Source organism: Xenia sp. Carnegie-2017, unplaced genomic scaffold (assembly GCF_021976095.1).
Source record: "Xenia sp. Carnegie-2017 unplaced genomic scaffold, XeniaSp_v1 HiC_scaffold_24, whole genome shotgun sequence".
In the NCBI taxonomy this organism is placed as follows: Eukaryota; Metazoa; Cnidaria; class Anthozoa; order Malacalcyonacea; family Xeniidae; genus Xenia; species Xenia sp. Carnegie-2017.
In genome coordinates this window covers 1392480-1416595 of record NW_025813487.1, presented here as the reverse complement: position 1 = coordinate 1416595, position 24116 = coordinate 1392480, and the positions used below count along the sequence as shown (strand labels likewise).

The 24116-nt window shown below is 32.4% G+C and overlaps 1 protein-coding gene, 1 long non-coding RNA gene and 1 pseudogene across 2 annotated transcripts; 1 reads left to right on the top strand and 2 right to left on the bottom strand.

The window, feature by feature from the left end:
- LOC124451224 overlaps positions 1 to 15005 on the bottom strand; it is a 62741-nt pseudogene extending 47736 nt beyond the window's left edge.
- LOC124451661 lies at positions 375 to 1180 on the bottom strand. The gene is made up of 3 exons (XM_047002268.1): positions 1040 to 1180; positions 773 to 908; positions 375 to 584 (listed from the first exon to the last, which is right to left on the bottom strand). Exons 1-3 carry the CDS (start codon positions 1166 to 1168, stop codon positions 376 to 378), a joined length of 474 nt encoding a protein of 157 aa, XP_046858224.1. The 5' UTR covers positions 1169 to 1180; the 3' UTR covers position 375.
- On the top strand, positions 3460 to 4612 carry LOC124451662. Its single transcript, XR_006950604.1, has 3 exons — positions 3460 to 3518; positions 4180 to 4241; positions 4508 to 4612. It is a non-coding gene; the product is annotated as an uncharacterized LOC124451662 (long non-coding RNA).
- Positions 15006 to 24116: the final 9111 nt, after the last annotated feature.

Below are 24116 nucleotides of genomic sequence, written 5' to 3'. Positions count from 1 at the left end.
TGTTTAGTCATACTTCATCGAGATGTTGCTTTAGCTAATTTGTAATGTCGGTAATGTAGTTCTAAAATATCGCTTAATTTTTCTAAAATTACTTCCGTTTTAGAAGTAAGACGACTGTGTGAACAAAATTATGCTTGCTTTAGTTCTTTACATGTCACATACTCAACAAACGGATGAGAGATTTAATATAAACAACGCGACCACATACATATCAGATTAAAAATGGTGATGAAAGTTCATACCTTCTTGTAACATCAATCTTTTATCCTTGTGAGTTTTGTTAAATTAACAAGTATCCAGTTAAAACAACAAGCTAAAAGTCATGCATGAAGCAAGCATCATTTTTAACCAATCAAGAAAACTATATCAAATCATTTACAACTTGTTTCTTTTGAAAATAATTAAGATAAATGCTGCAATTATGATGCATTTATGAGTGTTTAGCAGCATGTATGTACCTATTAATTTCTTCTTACCTTCTTGTAGAAGAACTGCTGTTGCCTGTTGAAGATTTTCTGAATCTGAGTCTGAGCTATCAACAGCACCATAATTAGGCATCTCCTCTTTAAGTAATATTCCTTTGCCTTTATAATTGAAGTTACATGTATAAACACATTAATTCATTCATTGTCTGGAGGTAGTTATTAAAAAAATGAAAAATAAAATATTTGTGTTTTCACACCACCATTCAGCCTCAATGGAGTTTATGCTACGACCAAAATATATTGATAATCCCATACATGGAACTTGATATAATGATGTAAGTACTTACTGTGATCCAACAATGATGAAACTGCCACTTCAATGTCTCCCTCACAAACTCTTACAGCTTCTTCTATGGCAGTATCATAAAGGTCAGGAAACATTTCATGCAGTTCAGACATTAATGGAGTTCCAGAAAAACTTGCCTGATAAAAAAATTATTCATATTATCTGAGATAAAATACTTTCAACTTTCAAAATAAGTAGGTGAACAAAAAACAGTGTGACATTTTCAAAGTAAATGTGTAATATGAATTAATGCAAGCTTATATCATACATTGATCTTGACCTTCTTAAATTGTATATGGTGATTGTCCATTCCACATTCAACCATATGATTCCTGATTGAATTCATTGGAATCTGCACTGAGCAATTTAAACATTTCACTGTTGGTCCAATAGACATATCCTAGCAAAAACAATGTATGTATACATATAACATTTTCTGTATAATAATTTATCCCTTAAATTACTCAAAGCTATGAATACAATACCTTGTTTTCTGGAGCATCTCCTGCAAGAGCGTGATCATTCGTTTCCAAGGATGAGGAATCTAGATCAGCTTGAACTGGTCGAATATATGCAATTGCCTGCCCTAGGCCTGAACTATCACGAAGAAAGTGGACAGAATATCTAATATTTGGTGGAGGGGTTATAAGATACAAATCTTTGGGTGATAAACAACTCCTTAATATCTCAAAACCCCCGCCTGATACCAGCCGGGGATAGATCTCTTCTAATTTTGCCTTCACTTTGGCTGCACTTGAATCTTTATGAAAAGAAATACGTCCACGTCCAAGACCAGCTTTTGGTAATCTAATTTTTTCCGTTCTAGCAGGCCCACAAAAGTCAGAGTTCATTTTGACTCTGAAGATGACTACCGCTAAGGTTGTCGAAACGTCAGTCAACAACAACAAAAACAGTCCTTCTCAGGACTTTATTAACCTGGACGATCATCATTTACAAACATATAAAAAGCTCTATCTCAAACTATCTACCATCAAGAGTTCAATCTCAACAAAAACCTCAATCTCAAACTATCTACCATCAACAGTCCAATCTCAACAAAAAGCTCTATCTCAAACTGTCTACAATCAAGAGTTCAATCTCAAACAAAAAGCTCTATCTCAAACTATCTACCATCAAGAGTTCAATCTCAACAAAAACCTCAATCTCAAACTATCTACCATCAACAGTCCAATCTCAACAAAAAGCTCTATCTCAAACTGTCTACAATCAAGAGTTCAATCTCAAACAAAAAGCTCTATCTCAAACTATCTACCATCAAGAGTTCAATCTCAACAAAAAGCTCTATCTCAAACCATCTACCATCAAAAGTTCAATCTCAACAAAAAGCTCTATTTCAAACTGTTTACCATCAAGAGTTCAATCTCAACAAAAACCTCAATCTCAAACTATCTACCATCAACAGTCCAATCTCAACAAAAAGCTCTATCTCAAACTGTCTACAATCAAGAGTTCAATCTCAAACAAAAAGCTCTATCTCAAACTATCTACCATCAAGAGTTCAATCTCAACAAAAAGCTCTATCTCAAACCATCTACCATCAAAAGTTCAATCTCAACAAAAAGCTCTATTTCAAACTGTTTACCATCAAGAGTTCAATCTCAACAAAAAGCTCTATCTCAAACTGTCTACCATCAAGAGTTCAATCTCAAACAATAATTTTGATTGATTCTTTTTAACTAACTTTTACATTCGTAATGTACATTTACTGTTTCTTTTTCGCCCATCGTCGCATTATAGGGCCTATGTATGTTCTACAGGTGCTGTAGGCGCTCGTCCTTTAAAATGTTGTTGTAATTAGTTGAAAAAATGTTAGTTATAGTTAAAATTGCAGTTGTGTTCACCACGATTTAATCAAAATACATTCGTTCAAATCTAATTGTCAGCGATCGCTATCAAACAACTTAATGAAACTTTCTCGAAGTTTTTTATTTTAGTCACCTTTCTGTTTTTGACTTTTGAAACTTGTAGTGCCTTAATTTAAATGACGTTCGTGCGTGCAATTAAGATATATGTTAAACCCAGTACATGTCTTCTCCGTAGATAAAGGGCAACGTCTCTTCGCAAGGAATTCTTACAACTGGCACAACAAGAGAAATACATTCTCAACGAAACAGTGATGTCTTAGGCAAGCTTTTCTTACAATTCATTATTGCATGTCTTGTTGTTACGTTTTCATTTACGTTCATTTCGTGTCGTTTGAAATGTTTTTATTTTCTTCACAACTAACTGCAACACGTGATTGCTTTGCAGATGCGCATGACCTTTCATCGCACGAAACGCCTTCGACAAGTTTTATGAACATAACACCTGCAGGAAGCCATTCAACCAAACATTAATGGTAACTTTTCTACAGTATATAATTTTGAATAGCGTTGTTATTGTGTATGCGTATTTAAATAGCAATTTGATGCGAGTTTTATTTGAATTTTCTTGTTAGCATGTTGTAAGGTTTTATATTTTTAAGATATTACGTAGGTTATACATAAGTTATTCTATTATTTTCTTATCCATCTTGTACGCTTCCAAAGATCAGTTCTCACCAAACTGGAAACATTAATTGATAAACAAGAAGAAGCGTTGTCAATATTGTGTGCTCTGTTAAGCACTAAGAAAGGTGTAGACGAGCACGAAATTTTGGAAGATGTTGTACCTAATCCCTTAGATTCATTGAAGAACTTGAGGACCTATCCTCTAGTCTTGATGAAGAAAAGTCCAGAAGAAAGTTGGTAAGTTTTGGAAAGTTAACCACCCATACGTATTTAGTAATATTTATTGCACCGACTAGTTTTTATGCATGACTCTTTCAAGTGTTACGTAAAAAAAATGTGACAAGGGAAGGCATAGCCCTTCCCCTTTATCAGTTTGGAAACGTGAAAACGATAGTTTCATTTGCAATTACGTAACATAATATTGACTTTTCTTCTACCATTTGTGTTTGAAGCTTGAAAACATGCACGTTTGTCAAAGTCTAAAACGTAATTTTAATGACCATTTTCGTGACGTTAGGGGGTCAGATTATCTGATTAAACTATATGAATCTAGCATCGTGTTTTTCGTAAGAGCAATGTCGTGTTCTGATTGATTTAAATACGTTACGATACTTCAAGCGGCTCTTAGGGGTGTGTCGTTTTATTTGTGCTGAAAATTTCAACGAAGAAGCTGGTCTTTCTAAAAGCTCTCACCATTCACTTTGGATGGTTTTGTTTTGCAATTCAAGGTCAAAATCGTTATTTATATATATGTCTAAATTGAACTTTTCCATATAATTTATCTTTTACTTTCTTTACTAGCTGCTTTGTTGGTAGCACTGTGCGCAAACACCTGTGCAAACAGTGTTAGAAGAATTATGACAAAGCTGGGAACAAATATTCTATGGTTCAAATATAGTTTAAAAGGCAGAAAGTCAAAGCGACCATTTCAGCACCTTGCCCTCTGCAAAGTTATAACAAGTAAGCACAATTAGATGATAATGATTGCTGCAGCAGTACCATGTTTTGTCTCCTTTTTCTCGTTCATGAATTGGAAATACAGCTATTTATGCTGCTCCTAATCATAAGGAATATTGTTGCAAATTTTAGAAGTTAATACATTAAACTGTTTTGCATATGTCACTATAATGAATTGTTGTTTATCATTCATCTCACGAAAATGATTTAGTGTTTTATCAATGCAATTTATTTAAAGTATGTCTTTTCTGTTTCGTTTCACTGGTTAGAAGCCTGCCTCAGAGCTCATAAAGGATGCAGCGAGGCCAACGTTGAAGAGCAAATTGCCGAATTTTTAAAATATGCTCCAGGCAAGCAAGGTTGTTCTAGATTTAAGGTAACATGTCATTATCATCATAGATTGCTGTGTAAAGTATATAGATGCCATTTTTTCTTTGTTTGATTTTCTCAACTTAGACAGAACTCAACTTATTTTACTCCGTAAGCTCATAGTTAACATATTTGTAGTTTCTTGTCTGTGTAAGTGTAGATAACTACACAATACCATTATTGGCATGTGCACTTAAAGAAAGTGAGAATGTATCTTTCATTGTCCTTCAATTATAAGTAAAGCAAAATGGAATGGACACATATACATAATGCGTACCTTTGAAAACGTTCATTTTAGTGCAGGCATTAGATTTGTGCAAGTTTTAAATTTTGTTAACTCAAACTGCATGATTAGATTTATTATATACAATTTTCTTAGCGTGATATTAAACATATTCTCATATGTGATGAATTCGAAACCTTACAAGAAGACAGTGTGGAGGAAATGGCCCTTAACATCACAAAGACTATCAAAGAATGTGCCATGGAAACAGCTGGAAGAGTTGAAAGACGACAAGAGGAAAAGCTCAAGCCTGAAACAAAAGAACTGTTGAAAGAGAGAAGAGAAATGGCAAAGAGAGATCTGAATGACCAGGAGAGAAGAGAGTACAATGAACTTTGTAAGACCATCAGGAAGAGAATGAGAGAAGACCTCAGAGAGCACAACACCATGCGAGTGAAGGAAGCAATTGGGAGTGGGAAAGGATTGAAGAGAGCTAAAGAGAAAGAAGGCTGCAAGGTTCTTATACCAACTTTAGAGGAACAAGATGGAACCGTCATCAATAACAGAGAGCGAATTCTGGAGAGGTGCGCAGAATTTTATGAAAACTTATACCAAGATGCAGCCCAGAACATCAGAAAAGAAGAGGCAGAGGATGTTCCACCGATCCTTGACAGTGAAATTGAGCACGCAATGAAAAGTATGAAGAACAACAAAGCACCAGGAGAAGATCAGGTTGTGATTGAAATGCTAAAAGCGGGAGGCGAAGTGGTCAGATCGAAGCTGAGGACGCTCTTCAATAGAGTGATGACTGAAGAAATAGTGCCAAATGGGTGGAAAAATGCCATCATCACACATATTTAAGAAGGGAGAAAAGAAAACCTCGCAAACTACAGACCAATCAGCTTACTCTCTCAAGTCTACAAACTCTTCATGAAGATCTTGAAAAATAGATTAAACAACACCCTTAGTGACCACCAACCACCAGAACAAGCAGCCTACAGAAGAGGTCATTCCACCATCGACCATCTGCAGTCAGTTGTGCAAATACTCGAGAAAACCAATGAGTATAAAATACCCATCCACATGGCATTTGTAGACTATGAAAAAGCCTTTGACTCCATCCAGCATAAGGCTGTCTTTGAGGCGCTAAAACAGCACAGCGTACAGGAAAAGTACATCAACATCTTAAAAGAAACATATAATGGAAGCACAGCTCAGATTCGAACTGAATCAACTAGCCGAAAAATCAAGATCATGAAGGGAGTGAGGCAAGGAGACACCTTGTCACCAGTGATGTTTACAGCAGCGCTGGAAGAAATATTCAGTAGAATGGAAGTTGAAGTGGGAATTAACATCAATGGAGAGAGGATGAACAACCTGAGATTTGCAGATGATATCATCTTATTTGCTGAAAAGGAAGAACACCTCAGCAAACTTTTGAACGATCTGAACGAAGAAGGGAGGAAAGATGGAATGAAAATGAACAAAAAGAAGACAAAGATCATGTGCAATGAAATAGCAAAGAAAAGGAGAAGAAAAGGAATATCGATTGATGGAGAACGGCTGGAAGAGGTTGAAGAGTACAAGTATTTGGGAAGACTACTAACACCAGGAAATGAGATGGCGAGAGAAATAGATGAGAGAATAACATCAGCTTGGAAGAGATTTGGACAGTACAGCATGTTCATGAGAGATCAAAGAATGCCCATGTGTCTCAAAAGGAAGATCATGAACACTGTCATACTACCAGCAATGACTTATGGAGCAGAGACGTGGGCACTTACCAACCATCAAAGAGAGAAACTGGCAATCCGCAAAGAAGTATGGAAAGATCAATGCTCGGTGTCACGAGGAGAGATAAGATCCGGAATGAAGACCTGAGAGCAAGAACAAAAGTGAAGGATGTCATCGAGAAAGTTAATAAAGCCAAAGGAAAGTGGGCAGGACATCTAGCCCGAATGAAAAATCATGAATGGGCAAAGAAAACAACTGAATGGACCCCGTGGGACAAAAAAAGAGGCAAGGGAAGACCGAAAAGTAGATGGAGAGATGACATCGAGCAGAGAGCGGGCAGCATGTGGACCCAGAGAGCCCAAGACCGTGAAGAGTAGAGAAAGATGTGGAGGCCATCCGCCAGCAGTGGCGTGACAGGCTGATGATGATGATGATGATGATCATCTCAAGGGTTTTTGACGTAAAATTTTTTTATGCAAAAAACAAATGCAAGATTGTCGGCAGGAGCTACTACGCATCTACTACTGCTGACATGAAATTATAAATCAGATATGTCGCCCACGATGCCTTATGGATACATTGACAAACACGACAGTGTGATGTACGATCCTAAACTTCATAGTAAACAAATGTTTTTACCACTGATGAGACTCAAAGGTTCGACCGGAGATATAAATATATCGTGGAAAGTCGAGTTTCAACAAAGTTCATTCAAAGTATCTCCTGAATTAGGAGAAGTGCTTATGAGGGAAGGCCAGTGGAATTCATCTATGCGACTTCAATTTTACTCCATACCAGAAAATGAAAAAGGCGTCTACATTTTTGTTCATTTGTTTAATATTTCTGGTGGGGCAAGTTTTAGGAACACAACCCGAGTGAAAATCGTGTTTTCTTCCAAATTCTTCGTATCGACAAAAACGAGGACTACAGACAAGAACAACTTGATTTTCAACATCGTCTTACCGTCAGTGGGTGCATGCTTTGGCTTAATCCTCATAATATCGGTAATAGTTATTCTGTACCGACGATGTTTTAGAAGAAGGTATGACACGGTTTAGGTAGGACCTTTCCTTCTAAAATTATTTACGTTGATTATTTTTAGTTAGACTTTCAAATTGAGTTTCATTGACAAAATTCGGAAAAAGTTGGTAGAAGTATTACATTTTGCACCTGTTAACAGGAACCAATAGGACATTTGCACAACTACGATTAGCTTTCGTTCAAACCCAATAAAAATCGGACAAAGTCCGATTAGCTATACATAAATGATAAGTCAAAATAACTCTCAAATCAGACAAATTTTGCAAAACCACAAAATAAAAGACCGCACAAATTTCAAACAAGTCTCGAAAAATACATAAAGCTTAGCTATTCTAAAAGTATTTCAGCCGATTACTGAAAGAAATATAGCACAAAACACACTACAAAACATCATCTTGTAAACTCAAGATTCGAGTTATTAACAAGAGACAAATCTACGATTTTAATTGAAAGGATATTTACTTTTAAAATAGTGGAAATATCGTTTATAAATTTGTCTTTGTCAATATAACACGAATCTTGAGTTTTCAAAGGATGTTTTAGATTTTTCCGTTGTAATAGCTATGATAATTCCCTTTAGAAAATAGTAAACTTAAAAAATTTGAATTTTTGAAAATACATAAAATTTGAAATTGCTTGGAAGCGATCGCACTTCATGCACGCGTTCTTGAAAAATTTCTCAACTTTTCCGCGTGTTTCTATAACTCCATAGAAACACAGAAAATGTTTTTTTATGTCTAGATAGCATAGAAATGTCTAAGACAGCATAGAAATGTTAACGATGAAAAGCAAAACTTACGGGGAAAACTTTTCCGCGTGTTTCTATAACTCCATAGAAACACAGAAAATGTTTTTTTTTATTTCTAGATAGCATAGTAATGTCTAAGGCTGTAAACAGAAATGTTTTCTATGACTTAGAAACACAGAAAAGATTTCTAGATAGTATAGAAATGTCTAAGACAGTATAGAAATGTTAACGATAAAAGCAAAACTGATGGGAAACATTTCGCGTGTTTCTATAACTCCAGAAACACAGAAAATGTTTTTATTTCTAGATAGCATAGAAATGTCTAAGACAGCATAGAAATGTTAACGATAAAAGCAAAACTTACGGGAAAACTTTTCCGTGCTTCTATAACTCCATAGAAACACAGGAAATGTTTTTATTTCTAGATAGCATAGAAATGTCTATACAGCATACAAATGTTAACGATAAAGCAAAACTTAGGAAACTTTTCCGTGTTTCTATAACTCCATAGAAACACAGAAAATGCTTTTTATTTCTAGATAGCATAGAAATGTCTAAAGCAGCATAGAAATGTTAACGATAAAAGGGAAAAACTTTCCGCAGTGTTTCATAACTCCATAGAAACACAGAAAATGTTTTTATTTCTAGATAGCATAGAAATGTCTAAAGCAGCATAGAAATGTTAACGATAAAAGGAAACTTACGGGGAAAACTCGCGTGTTTCATAACCCATAGAAACACAGAAAATGTTTTTTTATTTCTAGATAGCATAGAAATGTCTAAGGCAGCATAGAAATGTTAACGATAAAAGTAAAACTTACGGGGAAAACTTTTCCGTGTTTCTATAACTCCATAGAAACACAGAAAATGTTTTTATTTCTAGATAGCATAGAAACTAAGTCAAGACAAGCATAACGATTAAAAGTAAACTTACGGGGAAAACTTTTCCGCGTGTTTCGACCTATTATGAACAGAAAATGTTTTTTATTTATAGTATAGAAATCCTAAGACAGTATAGAAATGTTAACGATAAAAAGCAAAACCGGGGAAAACTTTTCCGCGTTTGTTAACCCATAGAAACACAGAAAATGTTTTTTATTTCTAGATAGCATAGAAAATGTCTAAGGCAGCATACAAATGTTAACGATAAAAAGCAAAACTTACGGGGAATTTCCGCGTTTTCTATAACTCCATAGAAACACAGAAAATGCTTTTATTTCTAGATAGCATAGAAATGTCTAAGACAGCATAGAAATGTTAACGATAAAAAAAAAACTTACAACTTTCCGTGTTTCTATAACTCCATAGAAACACAGAAAATGTTTTTATTTCTAGATAGCATAGAAATGTCTAAGACAGCATAGAAATGTTAACGATAAAAGCAAACTTACGGGAACTTTCGCGTGTTTCTATGACTCCATAGAAACACAGAAAATGTTTTTATTTCTAGATAGCATAGAAATGTCTAAGACAATATAGAATTGTTAACGATAAAAAGCAAAACTTACGGGAAAATTTTCCGCGTGTTTCTATAACCCATAGAAACACAGAAAATGTTTTTATTTCTAGATAGCATAGAAATGTCTAAGGCAGCATACAAATGTTAACGATAAAAAGCAAAACTTACGGAAAACTTTTCCGCGTGTTTCTATAACTCCATAGAAACAGAAAATGCTTTTTTATTTCTAGATAGCATAGTAATGTAAAAGGCATAGAAATGTTAACGATAAAAAGCAAAACTTAGGGAAAACTTTTCCGCGTGTTTCTATAACTCCATAGAAACACAGAAAATGTTTTTATGTCTAGATAGCATAGAAATGTCTAAGACAGCATAGAAATGTTAACGATAAAAAGCAAAACTTACGGGAAAACTTTTCCGCGTGTTTCTATAACTCCATAGAAACACAGAAAATGTTCTTTATTTCCAGATAGTATAAATGTCTAAGACAGTATAGAAATGTTAACGATAAAAACAAAACTTACGGGGAACTTTTCCGCGTGCTTCTATAACCCATAGAAACACAGAAAATGTTTTTATTTCTAGATAGCATAGAAATGTCTAAGGCAGTATAGAAATGTTAACGATAAAAAGCAAAACTTACGGGAAAACTTTTCGCGTTTCTATAACTCCATAGAAACACAGAAAATGTTTTTATTTCTAGATAGCAAAGTAATCCAAGGCAGCATAGAAATGTTAACGATAAAAAGCAAAACTTACGGGAAAACTTTCCGCGTGTTTCTAACTCCATAGAAACACAGAATGTGTTTTTATTTCTAGATAGCATAGAAATGTCTAAGACAGCATAGAAATTAAAAAGCAAAACTTACGGGGAAAACTTTTCCGCGTGTTTCTATGACTCCATAGAAACACAGAAAATGTTTTTTTATTTCTAGATAGTATAGAAATGTCTAAGACAGTATAGAAATGTTAACGATAAAAAGCAAAACTTACGGGGAAAACTTTTCCGCGTGTTTCTATAACTCCATAGAAACACAGAAAATGTTTTTTTATTTCTAGATAGCATAGAAATGTCTAAGGCAGCATAGAAATGTTAACGATAAAAAGCAAAACCATGGAAAACATTTCCGCGTGTTTCTATAACTCCATAGAAACACAGAAAATGTTTTTTATTTCTAGATAGCATAGAAATGTCTAAGACAGCATAGAAATGTTAACGATAAAAAGCAAAACTTACGGGAAAACTTTTCCGCGTGTTTCTATAACTCCATAGAAACACAGAAAATGTTTTTTTATTTCTAGATAGCATAGAAATGTCTAAGGCAGCATACAAATGTTAACGATAAAAGCAAAACTTACGGGGAAACTTTTCCGCGTGTTTCTATAACTCCATAGAAAACACAGAAAATGCTTTTTATTTCTAGTTAGCATAGAAATGTCTTTAAGACAGTATAGAAATGTTAACGATAAAAGCAAAACTTACGGGAAAACTTTTCCGCGTGTTTCTATAACCCATAGAAACACAGAAAATGTTTTTATTTCTAGATAGCATAGAAATGTCTAAGGCAGCATACAAATGTTAACGATAAAAGCAAAACTTTTCCGCGTGTTTCTATAACTCCATAGAAACACAGAAAATGCTTTTTTATTTCTAGTTAGCATAGAAATGTCTAAGACAGCATAGAAATGTTAACGATAAAAGCAAAACTTACGGGGAAAACTTTCCGCGTGTTTCTATAACTCCATAGAAACACAGAAAATGCTTTTTATTTCAGATAGCATAGAAATGTCTAAGACATAGAAATGTTAACGATAAAAGCAAAACTTACGGGAAAATTTTCCGTGTTTCTATAACTCCATAGAAACACAGAAAATGTTTTTTATTTCTAGATAGCATAGAAATGTCTAAGACAGCATAGAAATGTTAACGATAAAAGCAAACTTACGGGAAAACTTTTCCGCGTGTTTCTATAACCCATAGAAACACAGAAAATGTTTTTTTATTTCTAGATAGCATAGAAATGTCTAAGGCAGCATACAAATGTTAACGATAAAAAGCAAAACTTACGGGGAAAACTTTTCCGCGTGTTTCTATAACTCCATAGAAACACAGAAAATGCTTTTTTATTTCTAGTTAGCATAGAAATGTCTAAGACAGTATAGAAATGTTAACGATAAAAAGCAAAACTTACGGGGAAAAGTTTTCCGCGTGTTTCTATAACTCCATAGAAACACAGAAAATGTTTTTTTATTTCTAGATAGCATAGAAATGTCTAAGACAGCATAGAAATGTTAACGATAAAAAGCAAAACTTACGGGGAAAACTTTAATGGCTAATATCAATGGCAAATATTAATGGCTAATATCAATGGATATTAATGGATGACAGGAAGACAAAATCAAAAATTTGATTGTTGGTATATTGATAATTAATAAGGGAAAGGTCACACCTCACCTCTTGCACACCCACGAAGAAAATTCGAACGAGAGAATTGTGAAGACTGAATATAGGATGGGATTTGGAAATAAAAGATGCTTAATTGTTGTACAGGGGTAAGCAAACGGAGGAGATATTTGGTAGAACTGGATACAATGTCAGTGGAAGCTTTACACCGAAAGTTGACGGTTTGCACCAGCTGGAGAGTTCTCACAAAAGTCACAAGGTTTGCATAAGCCAGTACAAACACAAAAAACATCTTTTAGTTCTTTTGTAAATAGAAGTAATGCGAAACAGACAACTTCAAGAAAAAGTTTAAAAGTTTTCTCTAACATGTATTCATGATTCATTTGCAAATTATCTTTGATTGATATAATTGACAGCTCAGATAGCATCAGTTTGTACAGGCTAATGCAAACACAGCTACAGAGCAATCATTTCACGCGTTATATTATTGTTAAATGGATAAATGTGCAGATGAACGAGATTGATAGACCAAATGTACTGGTACACGTAAGATGAATTGATAGACGAAATGTACAGGTGTGCACGTAAGATGAATTGGATAGACGAAATGTACAGGTACACGTAAGATGAATTGGATAGACGAAATGTACACACGTAAGATGAATTGATAGACGAAATGTACAGGTGTACACGTAAGATGGATTGGATAGACGAATGTACAGGTGTACACGTAAGATGAATTTGATAGACGAAACGTACAGGTGTACACGTAAGATGGATAGACCAAATGTACAGGTGCACACGTAAGATGAATTGGATGACGAATGTACAGGTGTACACGTAAGATGAATTGATAGACGAAAATGTACAGGTGTACACGTAAGATGAATGGATAGACGAAATGTACAGGTGTACACGTAAGATGGATTGGATAGACGAAATGTACAGGTGTACACGTAAGATGAATTGGATAGACGAAATGTACAGGTGTACACGGATGGATTGGATAGACGAAATACAGGTGTACCGCAAGATGGATTGATGACGAAATGGGACAAAAGATGGATTGGATGGATGAATGTACAGGACGTAAGATGGATTGGATAGACGAAATGTAAGTGTAAGATGGTTGATAGACGAATGTACTGGTGTACAGTAAGATGGTTGATGGAAACGTACAGGTGCAGGTAAGATGGATTGGATAGACGAAATGTACAGGTGTACAGGTAAGATGGATTGGATAGACGAAATGTACAGGTGTACACGTAAGATGGATTGGATAGACGAAATGTACAGGTGTACACGTAAGATGGATTGGATAGACGAAATGTACAGGTGTACAGGTAAGATGAATTGGATAGACGAAATGTACAGGTGTACACGTAAGATGAATTGGATAGACCAAATGTACAGGTGTACAGGTAAGATGAATTGTGGTACAAACGAAGGGCATTCAATGGATGATTGTAACGAATGGATTGAAAGATTGGTGACTAAATGGATAAGAAGGAATACATGAAAAAGTTGACGATGAACTGAAATTATGATGAACTGAAGTGATGTACACACACTTACATGACAATGATGAAATTACTTGAACATATTCTAGTTAACGTCCCCATTACCATCCATTTATGTTGAAAAGAACTTGTCGACGTTTCCAAAATGTTTAAGAAAATATCTTTGAAGAACACCTGGTCAAAATTATACAATATAACATAAAGTACTAACCTAAGTCGTCTGGTTACGACACGGAAATTATAGCAAAAAAGTGAAAAGTTTTGAAATGTTAAAAATATCAGCGCTTATTGCAACAGCAAACGAAATTATAAAACAAACGAAACAATTAACACTTCACGGAAAGTTTACACAATAATATCGGATTCATGATTGATCTAAATCATAGTTTCGACAGAACCTAAAATGTCACGTGAAAGTTTAATTCCTAAAACTCACCTCAATCTGAATTTTCATGCAAGTTGACAAAAGTGACAACGATAGTTCAAACACAGCAGGAACAGATGAGATGCCATTCTTTGATAATGCGACGTGTAAATATTGTTTTATAGCGTTGATAAACATTGCATGAGTACGGAAAACAGGTCCGGCACTTTGTAGACAAGTTAACAGCAACTCTAGTGAGAGAACTTTAGATTTGAGTTCATGCGATCTGAAAATCATGAAAGGTTTTTTTTATCGCAAGTAAATCTTAACAAAATGCTAAAAATACTGATAGAGCTATTTAGTATTGAGTTGAGTTCAATTTGTTCATGTAGTACATAAAGTTATATCAATAAGAGATGATTCTTTACCGTAAGATCTTTAAGAACAGTAAAGATCTTAGTTAAGATATCTTTAGTAGTAGATAAAGTTTGTTTAATTTCACAACGAGTAGTCAAAAATAAAGCAAGCGAGTTTCATCGATAGTTTACACAATGATCAAACACCAAGAATGCATCCTTCTGGGTGATATGATAAAATCTTGTTGAGGTGGCTTGCCTTCACTTGACGTCTCGCTGGGCATATCAGACTGAGACTCGGAGACGGAACTTCATTCCCATCATCCTCCTTGGGCTCTGAAACTTCGCTAGTTGTCGAGTCATTTGTCTTTGCTTCTGAATCAACATTAACGCTATTTGGTGGGATTACTTTGGATTCAGATGGATCACTAACATCTTGCACCTGGCCCACACTTGGGGAATCAACATCAACGCAATTTGGTGGGATTACTTTGGATTCAGATGGATCACTAACATCTTGTATCTGGCCTACACTTGGGGAATCGCCATTAACGGACTCGTCATTAACATTTGAACTTCCATCGAGATGTTTTTCAGTAGTATAGTACATGGGGGTACGAGTGCACTAAAAGTGCACTCATATCCCCCATGTACTATACTACATATAACCGTGGGTAAAAACTATCTTTATAACAGCGTAAAACAAGACCATGGTTCAAAAGGCGTCCCTCAGTAAAAGGTCATGTAAAGAAAGCTGTGAAAAAAATCAATATTTCAAAGTAGTGTGAAAAAGACCATGTTTCAAAGGCGTCCCTCTCGCAAAAGGCCATGTAAAAAAGCTGTGTAAAAAAGTCATTGTTTCAAAGGGGGGTAAAAAACTCGAGGTTACAATCTATCGTTTAAAAATATGGAATCTATATGTTTTTGAAATATATAGGTGCGTTTAAATTTTAAAAACCGTCTTTAGAAATCAAGTGGTAACAAGCATCTTTTCAAAGAGGGCTCGGCAGCGCAAATTTTAGCGTAGCTAAAATTGAGCAGGGGATGGAGCCCTCGATAATTCAGGCGACGATGGTGGGAAATTTTTCACGAAGTGAAAAATTGGAGTCGCCCCCCGTGGGTCCGAAGGACGACAGACATAAAAAATGCTCTTTACAAAATATGGAATCTATATGTTTTTGAAATATATAGGTGCGTTTAAATTTACAAACAGTCTTTACAAACAAATGTTAACAAGCATCGGTTCGAGGAGGGCAGCGCAGATCACGAAGTGATCGAGCAGGGGAGAATTCTGGAGCCCAGGCGGGGAAAATTTTCACGAAGTGATAATTCGGGGTTCCCCCGTAGATTCGATGAATATTGGAAGAATATTCAAGAATAATAGAGGCTTAAAAAATGCTCTTCAAAAAACCGTCTTTAATAATCAAGTGTTAAAAATCAATTGTTAACAAGGCCCTGCCAGGAGTCTGTCAAGCGCGTGTCTTAGTGCATGTTTTTCAACAATGGTTGTTTAATGTAATAGCACATGTCACCAGCGCATGTATAATAATACAATGTTTTACAAAATATGGAATCTATATGTTTTTTTAATTTGTCTGTTAAGCGTGTGTCACATGAGCATGTTTCACAATGTTTTATAGAATTTTTGTTAAAAGTGTTTTTACTAATTGTTTCAGGATTTTGAATTCTTTTGTATATCGCTTTTGTATTAATTACTTATTACAAAAGTTATGTGATATGTAGTCAAACATGAGGATTATTCTTCATCTTTAGGTTTAGCTTGATAGTTATCTTTAATAAATTTTTTTAATTTTTCGATTTCATCATTTACAAATTTTTTAGTTGATAGTATATTATCTTGTATAATAGCTCCGAAATTTTGTGAATAACCATTATATCTCATAGATAATGTAGATTGATTGTGTGAATAAACTTGCATTTTAGTTAATCCATTAAATGCTGCCAGCCATTTTCTTTTCCATTCGTCATAATCAATTGAAGCTGGAGATTTTTTTGGTTCAATAATAATATAAATATAGTTTAAATTATCATCAACACAGTATACGTAATATAAATCTAGTAATGCATTAGCTATCTTTTTTTCGTTATCATTTGTTATTTTAATGATAAATTTTTTGTTAATCTTATCTACCATAATATCTAATTTTACTGTTTTTGAGTAATCAGATATATTTATTAATAAAAGGGTAAATTCAATAAATGTAATATTATCAAAAACAATTCTGATAATATTTCGTTGGCTATCAACATTTGTGGTATAATTTAATTGGTTACTTTGATATACTACTTTACTATTTACTATATCATCTATTTCATTTTTAGTATAATAGTTATTGGCTAAATTAAAATTTAAAGCATATCTATTATCAGATTGAGTTCGAGTATAATAGTTAGTTAAATTAGAAGTCAAAGCATACTTACCATCTGTTTCAGTCTTTGTATAATATTTATTTAAATTAGAACTTAAAGCATACTTACCATCTGTTTCATTCTTTGTATAATATTTACCATCAGCTTGTGTTTTAGTATAATAGTTAGTTAAATTAGAAGTCAAAGCATACTTACCATCTGTTTCAGTCTTTGTATAATATTTATTTAAATTAGAATTTAAAGCATACTTATTATCTGTTTCATTCATATTATAATAGTTGGCTAATCTTGAACTTAAAGCATACTTACCATCTGTTTCAGTCTTTGTATAATATTTACCATCAGTTTGTGTTTTAGTATAATAGTTAGTTAAATTAGAAGTCAAAGCATACTTACCATCTGTTTCAGTCTTTGTATAATATTTATTTAAATTAGAACTTAAAGCATACTTACCATTTGTTTCATTCTTTGTATAATAGTTGGCTAATCTTGAAACAAAAACATATTTATTATCAGCTTGTGTTTTAGTATAATATTTTAGTAAATTAGAAATCAAAGCATACTTACCATCAGCTTGTGTTTTAGTATAGTAGTCATTAAATTTACCATCAGCTTGAGTTTTAGTATAATAATGATCTGATAGATTTGTTTTATCTACAGATCCTTGTATATTTACATTAATATCTGTTTTATCATACCCATAAAATAAGCTCATTTATATTATTCCTCAGATTTTATATCCGGTTTATTATTTTTATGTTCGTAAACATGTTTAACGGTTATTATACCCCCAGATAGAAACCCTAAAAAAGGCAATAGAGGGGATACTTTTTCTACTAAACTATACACATCTCGTTTTAAAAGGTCGTCTGATTTAAGCTGTTTTGTTAATTCTTTGGGATCTTCAATAGCATCAAACCCTTTTAATATATCTGAAAATTTTGATATAACTAAATCAGTTAAAAACTCATTAGCTTTTTGTAATCGTTTTTTCTTGTATTCAGTGTACAATTTATCAATAATTTTTTGGCTAGCTTTTTTAATGTAAGCAACTGACTTGTCTAAATCACCATCTTCAGCTAGTTTAAGTAGTTGATCTCTTTTATTAAAACCCTCTTGCAGTTTATCTTGTTTATTATCATCACATACAGCATCTTTGATAGCATCATTTGCGGAATCAATCTCATTAATTATATCATTAATTGTTTCAGGCTCTTTACGCTTTGGCATATATATATATATATAACACATGTTTTATTGCGGAATAACAATTTTCCATTGGTATGGGTATACAAGTTGAATTTCTAAATGTGCATACTTATTATTTTTCAATTTTTTGGTTATTTCTTCTATATCATCTTTCTCAACACCATAAAGATAATCATCAAATATGGTTTTCATGTCATTGCGGTTTGGGTTATAAAATGTAACTAAATAACTTATATTTTCGCGATAAGGTTTAGAAATACTAGTCAATTGCTGTGTAATCACAATAGTAGAAAGCCCATAATGGCGAGCACTGTACCCTAATCGTACTAATTCTGATGTCCTATTTTTAACATCTAAGCCACTAGCACAATCATCAAGTATAATAAGACTATTTGTACCTTTATATACATTACTAACATATTTTAAAACAATATCTACCTGATCTTGGTCACATTCTACTTTAATTAAATCAGAATCATTTATATATTTCCATTCTTGATAGGTTTTATTATATGATAGCGTTGGACATAATAAAATAATGTAATCAAAATGTCCATTAAAGTTTTTTTTTAACATTGTTAGAAGGTAATGACTTTTACCACAATTCGTCATTCCTACAATAATCATATTAAAGGGTGTATTCATTTATATATTACTGGTTATTCTAGTATTGGATACTTTGGAGATCATTATTTACAAATTGAACAAGAGCATCACTAACAACATAGATATAACAGTTTAAATCTTTTGTATATACTCTTTTTTTAATTTCGAGCAGAATGCCGTTTTGCGTATTCATGATTCGTTTTCCGTTACCAGCAATATTTTTTTCTTGAAAGGTGCGTAGATCGATAACTAATGCAAATTTATCTTTATAAAATTTTTCAATTGTCATGAAGCAATCTATCGGAATAGTTCTATCAAAAAATTTTCTTGCTTCTTCATAAAAGAGTGTTTTATTCATGCCTTGAGAAAAAATCACATTAGGTACTCCCTCTACAGTTAATTTAACTTCATCGATGAGTGGATATACAAAATTTTCACTATTACTAACTGAATTTTCTTTGAATAGTAGTACAATACCTTTCATGCTTTTGCGGGGGACATTGACGTTAACATTCTGTAATGTACTCGACTTATCCCATTTTTCCTTTTTTAAGAGGGTTATATGTTCATAAAATAGACTCGTCCCTATAGAATATAAATTTGTTACATCATCAGCAATTTCTTGATTTTCAATAGTTTCATATTCAAGCTGAATATTTTCTAATTCATAATCACCTATAGAATTACCGCTTTGAGGGATAAGGACTTGATCACTTGGTGGTAATGTTATTATGTATTGAAAGTTATTATTCATATTGAAAGGGCAATACAAGCCATGGTCTTTAAGAATATTATCAATATTAATTTTCTGCCTTGTACCATAAATATCATACATTAATTTGTCTGCTACTTTTTCTGAATCTCCACTTGTTACAGCACTATCATCCTTAGAAATCAGTTTTCTTAGATTTTGACTACATATGCCATATTCAATAAGACCTTGTCTATCAGTTTTAGGTAACCACAAGTCTTTGTATATACTTATAACATTATGTTCACTTACAATCGTAAAGGGTTTCTCCAGCAACTTTAATTTGTAACCTATTTTGTAAAATTTGACTGAGATTATTTAGAAAGTGACTTTTTGTATTACTGATTTTAAGATCAAACGATAGATTAAGTGAACCAGGCACTAAGCAACTATTTGCTTTCAATTTCGGAATATTAATATAAACTTGATCATTAGGTTTAAGGCTATTAGGATTAAAGGTTATACTATAAAAAGTACGGTTACCTTTAATTTTTGTCATAGCAGTCCTTTTATAACCAGGTAAAAGCTCTTCTTGTAATAATCTATTCATATATATTAAAACATATTTTATTTTCTTCTTTGTTTATACTGATCATATATTAACAAAGCAGCACCAATACCTAAAATCCAAAGATTAGAAGCTACCCATACTAGGCCTTTAGCTCCCAAAGATATAGCCTGAGCGATAATATTCAATAATGGTCCTAATACTGGCCATAATTTTTTACCTATATTTACTAAAGCCTTAGAAAATTTACTAGTAGCTTGAGCACCTTGTAGGATTGCTTTTCTTGAAGCAATGAAAATGGTTGTAATTATACTAGCTACAGATATAGCTAAAGCTGATAATCCTGGTATATTTTCCTTAACCCATTCTTTAAATCGTTGTAATCTAGTAATATCTTCTTCTTGTTTCTCTAGTACATCTTCTTTTTCTAATTGATCTTTTTCTTCTCTAATTATAATTTCTAATTCTTCGGCTCTTTCGTGCAAATTAGTCAATTCATCAATATTGTTGTCAATACCGTTTTCATTTTCTATGTCATCTATTCTAGCTATAGTTTTGTTTAACTCTTCAGCAAAGTGATTTATTTGTGCTTCTATGAATTGTGGTCGTGTTTTTTTATCAATAGTTTCAGATGGGGCCATCACACCTATATGTTCTCTAAGTTCTTCATTAGTTATTTGATTGAAATTCTCTGTATATTGATTATTTAAATCAACCATAGGCATACTCTCTTCAGTTATTATATATTCATCTTGCAAATTAATAATTCTTTTAATTTCGTTTTTAAATTGTTTAACAGCTTCTTTAGCATTTTTATGTTTATTATATTGTAGTATTCCATTACTATTACGTTGTAAAACAATTATACCTTTACCTCGCTTATTTCTTGTATTTAATGGTTTGTAAGTAATATTATTTATATCAGTTTTACCTAAATTTAATTTTAAATTTATACCTTCAGAAGCTGCCATACCTTTTAGGCTATTAAATCTAAATTCTTTTTTATAATTTTTTGTAATGAACTTTTCAACAGCAAAAGAAACTTCATTTTTAGGTCTATTAATATTTGTATAAATAGGAGTTGAAGTAGGAACATCAGGAAGAGTATTAGTTTTATTTGTCTTTTTTCTTATTGTTACACCATAATTATCAGTAATAAATAATCTATCATCATTATCATCAGTAAATGACGTTTCATCATAATATTCATTATCATCATTATTATCTTCTTTCTTCTTATCTTCTAATTCAATATAATCAAAACCTCCTTCAGCCATTATATAGATTACTCTATATTTTGTATTTCACTTTCAGGAATCCAACTGTTATGTTTATTATCATAACCTAACCATTTAACTAAAACCATCTTTTTACCTTTAACCTTCTTACGTTTTAATATCTTTTCAACTCTATAAACATCATCTTTCTTATTCACAACTGATAGTTCCTCTTCATAAAATTTACCAATTATAGGCTCTTCTTCTAAATCTTCTATCTCATATAAATTCGGATCTCCTCTAATAACTTTAGTCACTTTAAACAACTCTTCTGTAAAATTTGCTTCATAGCCTTTCGTAAATATAGATTTATACTTTGATATTCTAACCATATCACCAATTTTAATCTTAGGTAATGGTAAATAAGCAACTTCATGACCGTATAATGTATTCCATACTTCATCTTCATTATTTTCATTAACATCTTTAGGCTTCATCAAGATTGTACTGTGTTTTGTATTGTTATAATTATATACTAAATCATCCAATATATCAATCCATTTATATGTTCTTTACTGTAAAAATATTTCCACATAGATGTTTTAAGAGTTCTGTTAAATCGTTCGACAATCGCAGCCTTTTTATCATTTTTAGTAGAGAAGTACTTAATTCCATGTTTCTCTAATAATGATTTTACACCTAAATTATAAAATTCTTTACCATCATCAAATTGCGCTAGTTTCGGGTAATCATTAAATCTATCTTTAAATTGACTTAATAGTTTTGCAACAGCTTTTGTCATATTATTTGTGTCTTTCCTATAAACAGGGATAGCAAATGCATATCTACTTAATATTTCAATAGCTGTTAATATCCAATAATAACCATTGTTTTTATACTTATAAGAACCCATATCAACTAAATCTAATTGTATTTGTTCACCAAGATAGTTTACCCTTGTTTGTCTGAATTTATGTCTCCTAATAATAGGTTTATATCTAGTGTATGTATCTTGAGATATTAACCATTCTTTAACCTGTTTTCTATTAACATCTATACCTTCTTCTAATGCTTTCTGATACAGCCGTTCTGCTGATTGATACCCTGTTTGTGGATTATAATAAATATCTCTTAAACTTTGCTCAATTTTAATGTCTTCATCCATTTAATTTACTCAAGATAACATTCAAGTAGAATACTACCTACATTAACAGGGTTACCATTTTGATCTAATACATTAAATATTAGCTCGTTAAAGGCTCCTTTTATAATTGTAACTTTAGATTCAATATCATTGTATTCGTAAACAGTACCATATAACGACTGAATTGTTATTACTGGTAAAGTTAAAGCTATATTACTTTTTTTTCCTTCAGGGTTATTATTATAACTTGAATTTACAATATTAGAAGAAATTTGAATATAGTGTAATCCTCTGTTTATATCCACTTTAAAAATACCGTTTTGTACGATACCTTTTTTCATAGTTTTTATAGTATCATTAAAACCTAGCATTTTTATAAGAGTATCAGCCAATACTAGTACCTCATCATTATTATTAGTTATTTTACATGTTCCGTTGCTTTCTACCATCTTAAGCTTTACGTTAACAGACTCAAGAAACGTTTTAAGCATTTTAAAAGTATAGTACCCAGCATCTATATTATATTTTGTTGTGCCTATTGTAAAAATTAAAGTATTATTTAATTTAACATTTTTATATTCCCAATACACATAAGCTTTTTTAATATATAAATATGAATAGTTAGTTGTTACTATACTTTCTTGTAAGTCAATTTTTTTACTATCTCCGTCTATAAAAACAGTGAACTTTTTCATACATAACATAGCTTATATTATATGTCAAACAAGCAAATAGAAGAAAATGCTATAAAATTAGGCGATGATGATTTAAAACATGTACCAACATGGCCAAAAATATATTTAAAAACAACTAAAACACCTTTGTTTTCAAATCTCATAGCAGCTCAAAATGGAGACGAAGGTTATAGCCAGGATTATTTCGATCCTATGTTACATAGGTGGTCCTCAAAGTTTATTGTAAAACCTACATTTCAAAGACCAGTAAATGTTGATATCTGTAACTTCAGATTGTATGTAACAGAGAATGATTATTTTATGAGTAATTTACCACCTATAACAGCCACGTGGACAAGTGAAATTAAAAGTAAAAAAGAACAGCCGACTGGTATAAGATACAATATTAAAAATCATTTAAATTATAAAAAAGAAGAGTACTACGCTATGATTTGTGGGGCATATGTTGCCAGTTTTTTATGCGGTATTGCGCTTAATCATTTAAATTTTAATAAAAGTAGAATTATACAAAGCCTTGTTAAATATCATTTGTATTATCAGATCAGAAAATTTATGAAGCATCCATCGTTATTAGATAAATATGACTTTACGGAATTGAAAAAGCATATACCTTATAAAGGTATTTTAAAATTTGATAAAAACAATGATGGGTATTATGTTAATTTTCAATATTCAACTACTGATTATCGTAGCTTCATTGCATATCATTCTGAAGGTATTACATCAGTCGGAAAAGTTCTTTTGCAAGAGTCTATTGAAAGCTTTGTTTATACAATTTTAGGAGCCCAGGCGAATACAAGATGGTCAATAGTTAATCATGGCGCTAAGAGTATGCAAACTCAAAAGTTTTTAGGAAATTAGTAGAGGATACTATAGTACAGAATGATACGACTGTATTGATATCTAACATGAGAAAAAGTATAAAAGACACGAATGTTATTTTAAATATGGCAATCAGTCCTGGTATGATTTTAATACCCAGACGTATGATTATATTAGATAAAAAGATTGATGGGTATAATAATATTTTAACATTAGCTAATAAAACTATGAAATTCGGGGTTAACTTTAAAGTGAATTATTATGGAGTTAAAAAGGAAGAACCTAAAAAAGTACATCAAAATAATACACCCTCACAA